The sequence below is a fragment of the Perissodus microlepis genome, chromosome 7 (genome assembly GCF_051167445.1).
Source record: "Perissodus microlepis isolate ML-2025 ecotype Zambia chromosome 7, ASM5116744v1, whole genome shotgun sequence".
In the NCBI taxonomy this organism is placed as follows: Eukaryota; Metazoa; Chordata; class Actinopteri; order Cichliformes; family Cichlidae; genus Perissodus; species Perissodus microlepis.
In genome coordinates this window covers 48,374,975-48,390,467 of record NC_140467.1, presented here as the reverse complement: position 1 = coordinate 48,390,467, position 15,493 = coordinate 48,374,975, and the positions used below count along the sequence as shown (strand labels likewise).

Genomic DNA, 15,493 nt, shown 5'->3' with positions numbered 1-15,493 from the left:
TCCTCCTCTTCCTCCCTTTTCTGCCCATGCTCAGAGGACGTTGTTGCTTTGTGTCTCATGGAAAGACTTGTGGGAGACTGGCACGCCGCAAACACAGTTACCTCACAGGATGCCCATTCTTGTTAAGCTATTTTACAGGCACCTATCCTCGACAACCTGAACAATAAGAGCTTTATAATTAGGCTGATACTGCAGTGGGTAAAGATTTCTGATATCGTCTGCCTGCTTTCTCCTCTTCCTCCGAGACCTTGTTTTCCTCTTCTCTGCCTTTCTCTCTGTCAGATAGCGGATTGGCCCATCAGGGGCCTCAGCCCTGGGCTTGGGAAAAAGCTGTGAGAGTCAGAGAGGCTTGAGAAACTCCTTCATCACTACATTTTCACTCTGGGTGTGAAAGAAATGACATGCACTTCCTTTTATCTGAATGTCATGAAATGTTCTGACTGCTTTTGCACTCGTTCACTTTGTTCCCTCGCATAATGGAGGAGGATGATCCACCTCTGCTCTTGTTGTCTTTTTATCATATTAAACTAGAACTATGAATATTCATGAGACGCTATGGATATCTGAACAAATTCTTCTTATGGGTGGATTTCCTCGGTTTTTAGATTTAACGTGCTCTCTGTTGCCACAGTCACACAAAACATCTCAAATCAATACCAGAGACAAATTCCACTTTTGCTGCATTTATAATTGACACTCGCTCCTGCTTTTCCTTTTTCGAGCATTTTCCTTTGTATATTCCGCTTTCCCAGAGGGCTTTATGCCATACCCAGAATCCTTTGCTTCAAGTTTTTAGGGCTAGATAAGAGAGATGTAAAACTAGTTCAGTTTGTGGATCAAACCTCCTCCAGCTTACACCTTTTCCGTTAACTGCACCACAGAGCGGCACAGTTCAATAAATTACATTTTTTTTAAAAAAATCCACCACAGAGATGGTTAAAAATACAGATAGCCAATCCCATAATGTGACCACACCGTGCACGTCATTGAGGGACTAATGATCACTAGACCGCTAGAGAATACGGTTCTCCTGCATGCCTCCATATGTGTTCTCCCCCTTGAGGTGTTTTTCGTGCAAGCAATGTACGTCTCCAGTTGTTCTTGCCCAGAGAGAGGGGCATCCTGCAAGCGTCCCCCGCTCCCCTGCGGAGCATCCCCCTTCAGGCAATCTCCCGCCCACATCGCTCCTCCTCTTCATCCCTCCCTCTCCCAGGGCCTCCAGGGAGACGGGACGCCAGCAGCTGTTCTCAGAGCACCCGGGACCGTTTCACACAACGGGCACTGCGCCATCATTACATCTCATCATAGTAACCCCTGCCTACCTCTACTCATGTCCTACTCTGGCCCCACATCTGTCACAGCTGTGTGAGTGAGTGAGAGAGAGAGAGCACACACCGGCTGATTAACTCTCTTGTGGGAAAGCAGGATTCTGAATCACAGTTATTTCAACTGGCTGATGTAGCACAGCGGTGAGCATAAACGCATTTAATCTCAGTAACCTGCGCTGCCTTGGGGGGGGGTAGAAGTGATCTGAACCATTCTTGGCATTAATCTCAATCAGCTCAGCTCGAACCATCTGACAGGAGACGCTGGCAGCCGGAGCCTTCGGTGTTCCCCCTTTGCTCCGCGCTGACTGAAAGAAGGGCATGTGTAAGAGTCAGTTGGGCTTAGTAAACCATGACAGTGATGGAGCTCTTCATTTGCTTCCACACCGGCAGGTTGACGCTGTGCCAAAACCAGCAGAAAATGACCCCAAACGACACGGGATCGTTTTCATCTCGGCACTACGCACAATGCTTCCGGCAGTCTTTTTAAAGAAAAATGTGCTGCAGTGAGTTCACATAAATTTGGGCTCAGTCTCTGATCCTCTGATGCTCTGCAGTTCTCTCTGTGACTTTAAATGATGCAAAGACGATGTCGGCCGAACTAATCCAACTTTCTGTTTCTTTCTGTAGCCTCTCACACGCTCATTCACCCACATTAAGTGGATTTCACTGTCAGCACCTAAACTGAGCAAGGCTTCAGACATATGATATAATGGTGAGCCACGTAAAAGTGATGGTAGCTTGTGTATAAAAGCATGTTAGGCCTGAAAATTGCCCATTTTAAAAGACTTTGACACCCTGTAAACCCCATCACGCTGGCTGTAAAACGATCTCATTCTAAATTAGATTACTCTCATTTCTGTGGGCCTCCATTCTACTCTGTATCTACTGCTATCTATGTCTTACTGTGCCTTAGCTCTGAGCATTTATCCCCAGTTTTAACACAGCTCGTGTGATGGTGTGTCAGCAGATGGACATCGGGCTCCTCTGTGATCTTTTGTCGGTGGTGGCGATGATGTTGATCGACCGCTGAGCCATGTGCAGAGTTCTTCAGGACTAGATGCGACAGATGCGAGTGTTCGGGGATTGTTTCTGAAGGCGTAAACTCCTCTGGTGTCAGGGGAACTCTGCGCTGCTCTGGCAGAGAGGATGGTGATGGAGGGTGAACCTTTGTTGTAATATGAAGTGTGTCAGATTCTCCCGTGGGTATCAGTAGAGGCTTAGGCGCAGCGCTGGTGGGTAACACATTGTGTGTTAGTGGGGCTGAGCTCTCTGTAACTCGGGTTTCTGCTGGTGGAGCTCTGCTGTCTGTTGCATCAGTTGCATGAGGACGGAGAATGTAAATGCAATGAGGAATGTGCAGGCTATGGCATTAGCATAAGAGATGCTGCCTCAGATTGTTTATCCAAAGAAAGCCTAGCACTCCCCCCCTTTTTTTCCCTTCAAATGAGCACATATACGCGCACACACACTCACACACAAGTATGCACACGTTCACACACGAACAGAAGTGAGAACCCGCAATGAAAGTGCGATTTCACACTGCTGAGACAGGCTAAACTCAAAAAGCTGTTCCACAAACCCTTTCTGTGCTGGAAATTGTGTCCTTTCTGGAAAACGCTGTGACTGCTAAAAGGTGTGACTATTGTTAATGTGGTTGTAAAATGAAATCACACAGTGTTTGTCAAAGTGTATTACGCCATTTTCTTTGCACTTACATGGATGTGTCCGTATGTGTTTGCACACACTCAGCTTTGTCGTCAGACAAAAACAATGACAAATAATGGCAACGCTTATCTCTCACCTTCAAAACAGCTACAAATCAGTTGCTGGATCACTATAAATGTAACACAGCTGCACAGAGGTGCACCAGATTGCCACATAATCTAATTATACGAAAACTGCATTGAAACCGCGGAAATGTCCGGGCTGATCGTCATGCTATTTTCCACTTAAGTGAATCATCAGTAAGCAGTTAATGAGAGAGAATAACTGAGTTGTAATACTAGCTGCGCGGTTCCTCTACACTTCACTTTATTGCATCGTTAATATATTTATTTTGCAGTTGGCTTATCTATAATAATTTAATTAAGACATATATTGTGTATGTTTCCATTGAGACATCCATCCATCCATTCATTTTCTCCGCTTATCCAGTTCAGGGTCATGTGGGGGGTGGGTGGGGATTGGAGCCTATCCCAGCTACCACGGGGCAAGAGCCGGATACACCCCTGGACAGGTCGCCAGTCTGTCTCTGGGCTTATTGTGTGTTTGTAGAATGTAATACATGTAAATACAGGAAATTATACAGGATTATTCCCCTTACAGATCCAGAACAGTCAGATACTTTAAACTTCCTGTATGATGAGAACAAGATCAAAGCTTCTTTGTAAGATGCTTGGTGAAAAGTACATGATAAAACTCATTCTACATTGGTGCAACAATGTAACAAATCTATTTCTGGAAGGACAGTAGGCTGTCCAGCTCCACAGAGAGGTTTGAAAGCAGAACCGGGAAAGGAATGGAGAAGAGGAATCTGGTAGGTTTTAAACTCGGGCTAGCAGTTTTGAGTATGAGGGTTTTGAAAACTCTGAATCAGATGTAAAGGAAGGCATTTTAACCATCGCACTCATAGCTATCAATCCTAATATCACTCTACTGCAATCGAAACTAAACTACATTAAGTGAGTCTCACACTATGGCGCCTACCTTCACTTGTATTGAAATAATGGGGGGTTTAGAGAGCTGAAATGTGATTTTCCGACCCCAGAAACAGAGCTGTGGAATGTAATAGACTCTGTATATACAGAAAAAGGGTTAAAAATAAAAAAAGAAGTCTTTGTATCATTTCCAGCCATGCAACAGTGCCACCACTCTCACACATAATGCATTGGCAGTCTAAGCTGATTCATTTTTAAATCCCTTAATATGTGCCTGTCTGTCTGCACAAATGGACTCACTAACTGTCCCATGACACACTCTTCCATGCACACACCTCGCCTCAGCGCGCGTGCTGAAGCGAGCATGTAGTGTCTGCTGGCGCGCACTGGCATTTTTATGCATTTGCATGTGATGAGATCATTTGTCACTTCAATTAATGTAGCCCGGGAAAAAAGTATAACAATAATTTTTAATGCCACCTGTCAGTCTTAGCATTCTCATCATTTATTACCGGAGTGTTAAACATTGATTTAGAGTCACACTAATGAATATATTGGGATTCATAGGCGGTTAACATTTTGCCCGAACACCTGACGGTGGCAGAGCGCATGGATGTTATTAATATGTCACATGATTTTCCAGACATGATCCAATCTCTCTGAGACCAAGGCCAAGTTCAATCTTTTCAAAAAATGCAAGTAATTCAGGAGAGTAATGCATCATCAGTGTGTGTGTGCACACATGGTCATCTGCATGTGCGTTTTCAGCATGTGACAGGTTATGCCTGTATGGCTCTTTTTCAGCCCAGAGGATCTGGTTTTGGATAAACGATGAAGTCATGGGTCACGAGGGGTCATGCGTCTGGATAGGTAGATGTACGACAGGGTTTGGGGATTTTGGTTTCTCCCACCAGCCCTCCCCACTCACCAAACACCCATCTGTCCAGCTGACCAATAGGCAACGGGCTCATTGGATCAGAGCCTCTTGCCAATGCATCGCTAATCCTTATCTGAGCATGCTCACTGACTTAACTGGGGCAGAGGCACGACAAAGGCTGCGACTACTATAACATCCTGTCCAAGCATAAGCTGCTGTAATGTTTTTTAAAAGGTACATCTGCTCGGGAAGCACAGAACACATTAAAAATACAACTTATCATTGTTTGATTTTACATCAAAATCAATGAATAACTAAGACTAGATTTTCATTTTTATATTCCTGGAAACGGTAATAGTATTGAAAATATTGTTTATATAACCGGCTTTTTATGTGGATATAAAAAAAATCAAGCATTATAAGTGGGAAAAAGTTAAAGTATGTATTGTTACTTCTAACCTGGAGGTTTTAAAAAGGTTCTTAAGATACACTTAAATAAGATAAATGAAATAACAGTAAATGCCGTATTATTCAAGACTAATGGTGTTATTTGATCTAGATATTAAAGTCAGGACCTTCAGTTACATGATATGATAAAACCTGTGTGTGTGTGTGTGTGCGTGTGCGTGTGTGTGTGTGTGTATCAGTGTGTGCATGTACAAACAGTAGTGGCGAACACTCTGTGAGAATGGAACCTAAGACCTGAGATCCCTGGGAGGTGAAGGAGGGGATGAAGATGATTTATGGGTTTTACTGAACTGCACCATATGCTCGCCATAAATCTAAACACACCTGCTCACAAACACACATTCACATGCACTTACACACACGCAGACACGCATGCACACACACACAGATAACAGAGGTTTGCTCACATCGGGGTCAGATTCAAGCCAAATACATTTCTCTAAAGCTGAGATTAAAAATAGGCAAGAATACAATTCTACAATAGGATGATCTTTCACGTTGGTCTACCAGAAGCGTAACAGAGCAGTGTTGTATATTTTTTTAATATTGCTGCATATTGTACATTTATATCTGGTATGTACAGATAGAAGTCAAGCAGAAACAACTTTTATGTATTAAAACTTGAGCCACTCCTCAGTTCTTGATATTCGGAACTTTTTCAGGATTGTTTTGCATGGTGAATCACAAGCTGATAGTATTTTTTTGCATTCATAATTCCATCATTATTGACAAGATCTTCAACACCTCTGACTTCACCGCAGCCCCAAACCATGACACAGCCTCCACCGTGTATCACATCACGTTTTATGTTCTTGCAACAGGCTGCTACAAACAAAGTCTGTAAAACAACACACTGATAACACTGGTTCAATCCCTCAGTTCAGTGTTTTTTTTTTTTCATTGCAAAACATTTCTCCAATTGTTAATTCAGTATTTTGGGTTTTGTCTGATTAATGAAAGAAAAAGAATGAAGTAAATGATAATAAAAGAAGCTGTAGGTTGAGACCCCATTGGGAATGCATTGTATTGCTTTATTTTAGCATTATGAGTAAATTTAAAAGTCTACATGAGATATTCTGTAAAGTTTGTGTCCTTCAAACAGGACTTTAAAAGGCTCTCTGAGGGTTGTAGTCCTGTTTATGTAATGTTAAAGCTCCTGTCAGGCTCACCTAAATCAAAGCAAATGAGTGGATTCTTTGAGTTCCTGTCGTCAGCCAAACAACAAAACTGCTGCGCTGTTCAAAACATGCTCTTAATGGATTTCCTTAAGACCAAAAAAAACTATCACGGCTCCTCCCACTTTCTAAGTGCTTTCCTGGTACAACATGAGAGGTCTGCTGCTTACCAAAATAGCAGGATTTAATTTAGTATGAAAGCAAGCCGTGCTTTACAGGCCACTTTACCGTACAGTATATCGAGGCGGCTGACCGAAATGTTCACATCTATCCCGGACTGCTCAAAAATCATTCAATCTGAATGAATAAACTCTGAATGACCTTGATGACCTTGCTCTCAAGATAAGACAACCAGCTTTTAACATTACCATTAGAGACAGGCCAAGCATTAACACCACAGAGGCACGTTGCTCATCAGAACTGCTTTTGCATCATATTGAGGACATACTGAAAAAGTATAAACCATCAACTTTCAATCTACCTATTCCTAATCTACTTTGTCGCACCTTCCTGAAGGCCTCCAAGTGGTTTGTGGGTAACAGCGGGGGGGCGTTGAGCTTCAGAGATGGTTGTGGTTGTTTCCACGTCGCCCTCGGCCCCGCCCTCACCTTCAGTTTCACCCTTAGTTTCAACTCCAGCTTTCACCTCTGTCCCGTCATCAGCTTTGGGAGCGGTAAACGTCCTAGATGAAGTTCCTGTTGTGGCTATTTGGCAACAACAAGTACAGATCTCCATTAATAAACAGAAGCTAAATGTGTGGGTAGGCTGAAACTGGAAAACCGAACCCATAATCATCCCATTAGCTAGAATCATTATTTTCTTTGATAAATAACACCAATTTTTTTCTTTTCATTCTCTAAATAACCACACAGTTGTGTCTAACTGTCAGAGGAGACCATTTAAAAAAGAAGGCTTCTGCAGTACAGTCCAATTGCTCAGTCTATCCATGCATCAGCCTTTACTGTTGGGCCATGTGGAGAAAAGCCCAGTGCTGTCAGGGTTGATGTTGCCACTTTGCCGATCGTTTCTGTCTAACAGCTCGGAGGCTGCGAGTCTCTCCACAGAGAGAATCCCTAATCAAATTCCCTTTTATTCCTGCCTCCCCACGCTCCTCACCCGGAATCACACTGCATTACAACACACTAACATATGCCCACATCCTTCTCTCCCTTTTCGTTCTCTCTCTCCCTCGCTCAGCTCCCTTTTCTGCTCCATCCACCCGCCGTTCTCTCACTCAGCCCTCTCTCATCGCCCTTTTCTTCAATCCATCAACAGAACTGTCTTTAGTCTAAATAAAAAAAACAGCAGAACTGTGGAAGAAATCCTCCTGTGCAGGTTAGTGTGATGTGTTGGGATGAAAGGACATGGGCGACAGAGAGGCCTATTAATAATGAAGCACGCGGGGCCCGAGCTGCAGCAAGTGAGGAGAGGAGATGCAGAGGAGGGGAAGAGGAATGACTGAGTCGAGAGCCAGCTGAACATCACAAAGAGAGAGAGCAGGGTGGGGTTTAGGAGATCCAGATGGCGAGGTGTGGGGTTAAAACAATGCAACAAAAAGGGGACAGAGACGAGACAGGGAGAGAAGCAGAGTGGAATAGCACTTCTTCTGCTTCGCTTTGCATTATTACTTACTAGAACCAGAGGGGGAACCAGCAATTGTACCTGAAAGAGAATAAGAAAAGGGAAGAGGATATGAGATGAGAGCTTGTTTATTTATGCATTCAGTTTGCCTAAAGACTTGACTCTGCCTCATTCATCAGACTCAGGTGGCAGAGAGAGCTAAAGAGCTGCTCTGCAAAAATAAAGGCTTGTTTTGGACTACCCCTCAAAGTCCTGAAGTAATTACTGAACCCGCCTCCTCCATTCTTCCTAATTTTATCTTGCTGCTCTCTCTCTAATCCCCATATTCACCGGCGCTCATCACATATGGATGCTTTAAGAGAGCGCTACCACTTTGCTACACTTGTATCAAAACTTTTGCCTCTCTTGCATATTTTTTTTTCCCCGAGATTGTACTAACAGTTAGCCTAGCCCGAGCATGCATAATGCAATCTGTAGAGGCTCTTTCGTGAGCCGTGGCCGTTTTGTGTAGCATTTCGACGGAGCGAGCTGCAAACATTTGAATTTTTAAAATTCCACTAATGGGATTCAGTTTAAAAAAAAAAGGAAAAAATGGGCGATGGGCTCGGGAGTTGCGTCGGTACCATTAGAACTGGGTCGGAAATGTCAGGCGGATTTAAAACAAAAGGCTAACAATAGAGCCATTCTCTGCAGTGTGTTTGTGTGTGTGTGAGTGTGAGTGCATGTGCACAAGTACAGGTGTGCAGTTGCTGGTTTCTGTGTGCATCTCTTGTGCTCCTAAGTGTCTCAGTGTCTGTTTGGAAGGAGAAAGGCTAGGGAGGGGCTGCCCTAGATTATTATTTTATCATATCTAGCTACTGTAGCTGGCTATACTCTGAGAGGATTTCCTCCCCACACACTCCCACGTCATGACACGGCTCTGATGTGCTCTCTGCACAGAGGTGACAACAACTTAGCCTCTTCACCCTTTTCTTTCTTTTCCAGCCTGCTTTCATGCAGGACGTCAGAGTGATAGAAAACCTCTTTCATAAGTCGGCAACGATGGAGGCCACGGTTCAGATTGCTCAGTTTATATTCATTCTAAGACAAAATGTGTCATGTTCCATCACTTTCGTAAAAAGTAGTCTTACAGTTGTGCAGCTCTATTATAATAAAGAAGGCTGATAGGTGTTATTAAAAAGAGTCAGTGATGTTATTTCTAACTTACACGTGTTGGGGGTTCCGTTGGGTGCCGGCAGGTAGGAACCTGCTTTCCAGGACTTGGCTTTGAAGCCCTTCTTGCAGCGCTGGCAGTCCTGGCCTGTGGTGTTGTGTTCACACTGGCACTGGAGGTTCCCGCCATCCTCATCTGGCAGGCACTGGGAGGCGTGGAGGTTACACTTACACCTTAAACAGAAATAGAACGGACACCCGTAAGACAAAATGTTCATGTGATGTGTGAGAGCTGACTGTGTATAAAGCTGCGGGAATAAGCTGTAATCACACCCAGGTTACAGTCACAGTGTTAATCATACTCTGTATTAAAGGAACATTTTTCATGTTCACCAAAGTGCAGCTGTGGACTGCTGAGTTCCCTGTGCACAGACACGCCGCACACTTCTTGTTCTTGTGTTTAATTGTTTAGCGAATACTCTAAATTACAGCATGGACGTCACAAAGAGTCAACTAAGTGTGGCCTCGCCGGCGCACTTGTACCAAGCAAACGAGATGAGCAGAATCATAGTTAAAAAATCACGATGCCCTTGAGACTTGTCACTGTGATAGGTTTATTACTTAACTCTGTTTTTGCTCTCAAATGTATTCAGTGCTTTCTCAGAAAGTACTGGCAGAACTTCAGCGCCCATTTCTATTTTGATGTTTGCTGGTAAAGTTTGTACAGTTGCCAGTCCATCTGATTCTGTTTTTTTGTATTTTACTGGCAGCTGTACTCACACTGACTGTCTAAAGTGACAGCAATGAATTAAACTGCTTAAAAAAAACCTTGCCGGGTAACAAAAGTCCCAACTGAGTCAAAAACACTTAATTCATCAGTTTGTCAGATGATAGAAAATAAATCAGCAGCTATTTTGATAATCTTCTCAGAACATTATTTCAAATTTTTTGGGTGCAAGAAGTCATAGGTGAGGTTTTTCTTTTAATCACATATAATATTAAACTAAATATATTTGGCTTGTGGGGGAACTTAAAAAGGTCGATCTGTACTCCTGGAAATTTTATTAGCCCTTTGTCACACATTGTACAATATTTAGTACTACCACTTTACAGGACATCTGAGCATTAATATGATTATAATAGCCAGTAGTATAATAGTATATGAAATAGAGAAGTAACTGACAGTAGAACACATGAGATATGAGTAATAAGTACTCATATGATTTTTTACATTTAATTTATTTGACTCATGATTTTTTTTCACATTTAAACAAATCAATGAACAGTGATCGTAGTAGTATTTTTAATATGTTTGTAACAATGGGATAATCTGCCAGCACATCAGTGTAATAGCTGGATCAAATTAACTAATCCCTTTTTAAAAATGTTGTGATTACTCTCAGTATAAAAGTATCAGACGTCTCAATCACACTAACAGGATAAGCACTAAAACAGACAGAAGAAAATAATATGAAAATGATAACAAAACAAAATAGCAGTGACTGTGTATGTTGGAACAGAGTAAAGATCCTTTACCATAATAATAACATGAAATCAAATAGAAACTGGTAGCGTTTAGCAGCCCTCAGTCATCAGAACTTTTACTGAACTTTACAAGGGTCTTCAGGTAGCAAACACACAAATCACAACAACAAACATAACATGTTTTACTGTATTGTCTTGAAACAAGGGAGCCCTGTATGGAACATAATGCCTGAAGGTATTTCAGTATTAATTACTGGTGATATAGTGTCAGAGCACACCTACATAAAATACAGATCACCTCAGTTTGGTCTATTAAGGACCCCCATACACCACACCTGATATCTGCACAAAACTGCTGCCAGGCAATTTAAAAAATGAACAAACAAACAAAGAAAAAAGCAGTGGGACTGTACTGCTATTTAAATGAATTCCAGTACAGAGTGATGCATCACTGATAGTAATCTGATATGCATCAGTAGTCTGTAGCCAGTAGTCTGACATGGATCACTGGTGCATATCAAACTACTGGTGAGACCTAAGGTAGGCTAGTGTTAGTATGGCATCTATGTGGATTTATTTTATTGTTACTAATATTTTCATTGGGAATTTGAACATTATTTACAATTTTAATGTTATTTAGAAGTTATTTGGAGTGTGTGGATCTTCACTTCATGACATCATTCGTGTTAGTAATGGCCCTCTATATTAGACTGCTAGTAGCCAATGACGTTTGTAAAATGAACATATAGTACCCCCTTTTAATTTAAATAATGCACTCATGAAAGCATTTAATCAAAAGTATGTTACCATATTTTTAATATCTTTCGAAACATATTGTAAAGATATTACTACGCTGCGATCATTACACAAATTATTACTGCAAATATTAATATATAACTATAGTAACAGTGGAATCAGCTGATTAGTTTAATCAGAAATTAATTAAAATCAAAAACAATGACTGAATTCAGTTTAATTCAATGTTATTTGCAACAACATTTGTTTACAATACTAGAAAGAAAAACCCAACAATAAGACAACTCCCTATGAGCAAGCACTTTGTGACAGTGGGAAGGAAAAACTCCCTTTAACAGGAAGAAACCTCAGACTCAGGGAAGAGCAGCCATCTGCCACAGCCGAAGTCAAACTGGGAGCTGGTTCCATAAAACACAGCTAAAGGCTCTAAGAACCACAAGCAAGCCTGCAGTCCGAGAGTGGCGTACTCTATTTGAGTGATATGGTACTATGAGATCTGCATACTGTAATTTTATCAGCTTATTTATTTGTGAGTCAAAGTATATGTTAATGTTGTTTTTCCCTTCTCAAACCCCCCCCCCCCCCCCCAACTAAGTCTGGACTTTAAAGAGAAAATAAATCAGAGTACACTGAAGGTGCCACAACTGTTGATAATCTATTTATCCACTTGCTTTCTGACACCGTCATTTCTGAGCAAATTATTGTTTGCAATTAGTGCCGGTGAAATTCAAGCATCTGAGCGTAGGTGCTTCTGTGGTTGTGTGTGTGTGTGTGCGCACCTTTGGGCAATTGACCTCAGCAGAGGACAGGGCCCAGGTGGGCTGATCCAGAGGCTGAAGTTCTGCCAAAAAAAGGAAATGAGGATCTTAAGGACACTCGGCAGCTACGACTTTAAATTACAGCCTTTTCCAGATGAGCGACTGGACTCCAATCTAGTTTGTTCCACTGGAGTGAACACCTATCCGTCTGCATCAAATATTCAAAGAATGGCCTCTGTATTCTGACGAGATGACTACTTCAATCATCTCGGGTAACTTTCAAAAATATGACAGGGACAGAATTATGATGACTGAAACTTAAAACGGAAAGAAATCGAGACAGTTGATCTGCACCATGAGTCTTACACAGAGTCGCGCAGATTACCTCAGTTTCTCTCCGATCACTGGAGGAGTTGACAGGATGTGCCACAGAGAATCCATCCACCAACAAGGCCTTGTTTACTGCCTGCTTCCTGAAGGACACGAGCTGTCCACTTAGCAAAGACGGAAATTGAACATCTCTTTTTCATGGAGAGAACGGTGCGTGCGCGAGAGCGAACGTGTTTCAAATGAGACGAGTGTGTGCGTGCGCGTTTGTGTGTGTGTTTCTGCTTCGTGTGATGCATTTGTCTGCGAGCGTCGATGACAGACAACAGATCAGAGAAGCTGAGGCGCGGTGACTAATGCCGGCACTGAGTGACTGACAGCGCCGAACATATCACTACTTCTCATCTCCTGTATCTTCAGTGATAAATCTCATCTGTCTCATCTTGAAAATGTAAGCGGGCTGAGTCCAAAACCTAGAAGCTGGAGATTAAACACAATGCTGAGGAAGAGCGAGCGGTTTCTAGGTATGCTGCTGTGCATTTTCAGGCTCACGGGCTTCATACCATCAGAAATGGCCTTCTTTCTGTCACTTAGCTGGAGAGCACAAAAACCTGCGTGTGTGTTTGTGTGGGTCTGTGTTTCGAGTTGTGAAATATCACTTGCTTTCTCATCTTAACAAAATTCTCTGTTAATTAACTCGCGTTCAGGAAGCCTTAGAGTCTCACAGGCTGAAACTTTTTCTCGGACGCTTCATCTCCTTGACCTCCTTTTCTGACTCTTTCCACACAGGACAACCCAGGAAGACTCGGAGTACATCTAGCCTTGCACTCTTTCCGCATGAATGATGTTGACACTCTTGACTTTTCAAGTGCAGTGTTCCTGTAGCTCTCTCTGTCTCTCTTTCGGATGACAGCTTGCACTGGGATTTTTCCCGATCCCTGTCTCCAGTCCCCCCGCACACAAATAATACATGGGCACAATCATATGTTAATGTGCAAGATGTCTGCCTTCGCTGCAAAGTCATCAAAGTGGGAGAATCAGCTCTGAGCTGAAGGAAGTTAAGATGGGACAGCTGGATCCATCACAACAGTCTATTTGCTTGGAGTGGGAGAGACAGGGGAGATGAAATTAGAGAAGGTGAGCGGAGGAGGAGAGTGGGAAGGGCAAGAGAAAGCAGGGTGATAAGAGTGTCTAGGAACAGGGGAAAAATAAAGAATGCAAATGAATTCCGGTCTATACAAGAAACCATACATTTAATTAGCTGCTATGATATCTAAGGATATTTTGCCTTAAAGGTAGTCTTGGTTTCTTTGATGCTTATGTGATCCCTTGCATGTTTGTTCTTCTCTCACACACATGCATGGACATGCCAATAATTTTACACAACTCTGCTGACCTACATGAGGCCATAATGCACCAGTTAGGCAGCAGTGTGCCAGCTAAAGCAGAAAGTAGACGACTGCTTACTAATGAACATGAACAAACACAGACTTTTTTTAGACTTCTCTTGTGTTTGGTGAGAATACAGGATATAAACAAAATTGGTGTTATGTTAAGTGAAGTTCACTGACTGCTGTAGGATGTTAACACACCGTGAGCAGAAAATGTATTGCCCAACAAACCATGGGCTGTGTGACACTGTTTTTAGTTAAGAAAATGCTTGATGAACTAGCTGTGACTTCTTCTGCACCACCTGAAGTGCATGATGCACTAGCTTTCTAAATTAGCGTGCTTTGATTCCTGCAAATTGGTGCTTTACAGTTTGAGTTGTTAGTGACAAACTCATCCAATTTATATACATTAAGCTCTGCAGTATAAAATAATTACAGCAGAGTTTAAGCTTTTGATTCATATACGTCCACTTATTTGTCCAGACTTTCCCTTTTATAAATATATCGCCAAAGTTTCCAAATAACACAACCTAACTACATCCTGGCCATGAAAACAGGAAATGAAAATCTATTTAGTTGGATTTAAACTTATTTTGTAGAATTGCGGTTATTAAATATCAGCTAATGTCATATCATGGGAGCTATCTACATACACTCCATTAACCTACACTACCATGAGGCGATACCTGGACCCTACAGAGGTTGCACGTGTTGTCCAACACCTCCAGGATGGCATGTGTGCCATTGCCAGCTGTGTCTCCCAGCACAGATAATGGAGGAGATTCTGGAGAGCTGGACAGGACCGTAGAAGGTCATTAACCCATCAGCAAGACCACTGTCTGCGCTTTTGTGTAAGGATAAACAGGATGAGCACTGCCAGAGCTACAAAATGACCAGCAGGGAATGTCTCTGACCAAACAATCAAAGGCAGACTTCATAATGTTGCATGAGGGATGTCCTCAGCACTGTGGAGCTGGTGGAATACGAGTATTGGCAGGGTCTGGAGAAGACCAACAGTCTTCTCATTAGGACCATGCCCTGACGTTGTCAGACATGCATACGAGCACGTGGGGGCTGTAAAAACTATAACATTTCATAAAATGGACTAACCTGCCGCATCAGTGGGTTGCTAATAGAGCAGGGCGATATGACCAAAAATATCTATCACGATATACATTTGAAAATCTGCGATAACGATATAACTGACGATATAACTGACACTAGACAAAATACTTTACAACTCCTCAACTTTATTAGTGCAAAAAAAAAAACAACCCATCAATGTATTTTGCACTTACACAAGCAGCTTTTTAAGTGCATTAAAGTTATATAAAAAATTTGCAGTGCAAATGCAAATCCTTGCTGACAGTTTAACCAAAAGGCATTTCCAGTGGAAATTGGCTGACATATTCTCAACATAACCATGTATAATATCCACAAAACTTAAAAAGAGGTTATACACACACAATACGGTAATATTACGTTGAAGCACAGCACGTATCACTCCGCGAGGCTCCTGCCTACGATAGCCGTAATGC

The 15,493-nt window shown here is 42.3% G+C and overlaps 1 protein-coding gene across 3 annotated transcripts in view; it reads right to left on the bottom strand.

Annotated features, from left to right (window-relative positions):
- The window catches only part of ntng2b (netrin g2b), a 74,960-nt gene that overhangs the window by 23,710 nt on the left and 35,757 nt on the right, over positions 1-15,493 (bottom strand). For 2 of the 3 annotated variants that reach the window (XM_084935596.1, XM_084935597.1), the window contains exons 4-5: positions 9,294-9,472; positions 8,138-8,167 (exon numbers count right to left, since the gene is read on the bottom strand). In XM_084935596.1, the coding sequence (XP_084791722.1) occupies positions 8,138-8,167; positions 9,294-9,472 (209 nt within the window). Of the gene's footprint in view, positions 1-7,011; positions 7,210-8,137; positions 8,168-9,293; positions 9,473-15,493 lie in introns of all 3 variants that reach the window. The other variant, XM_084935598.1, reaches the window with a different exon arrangement.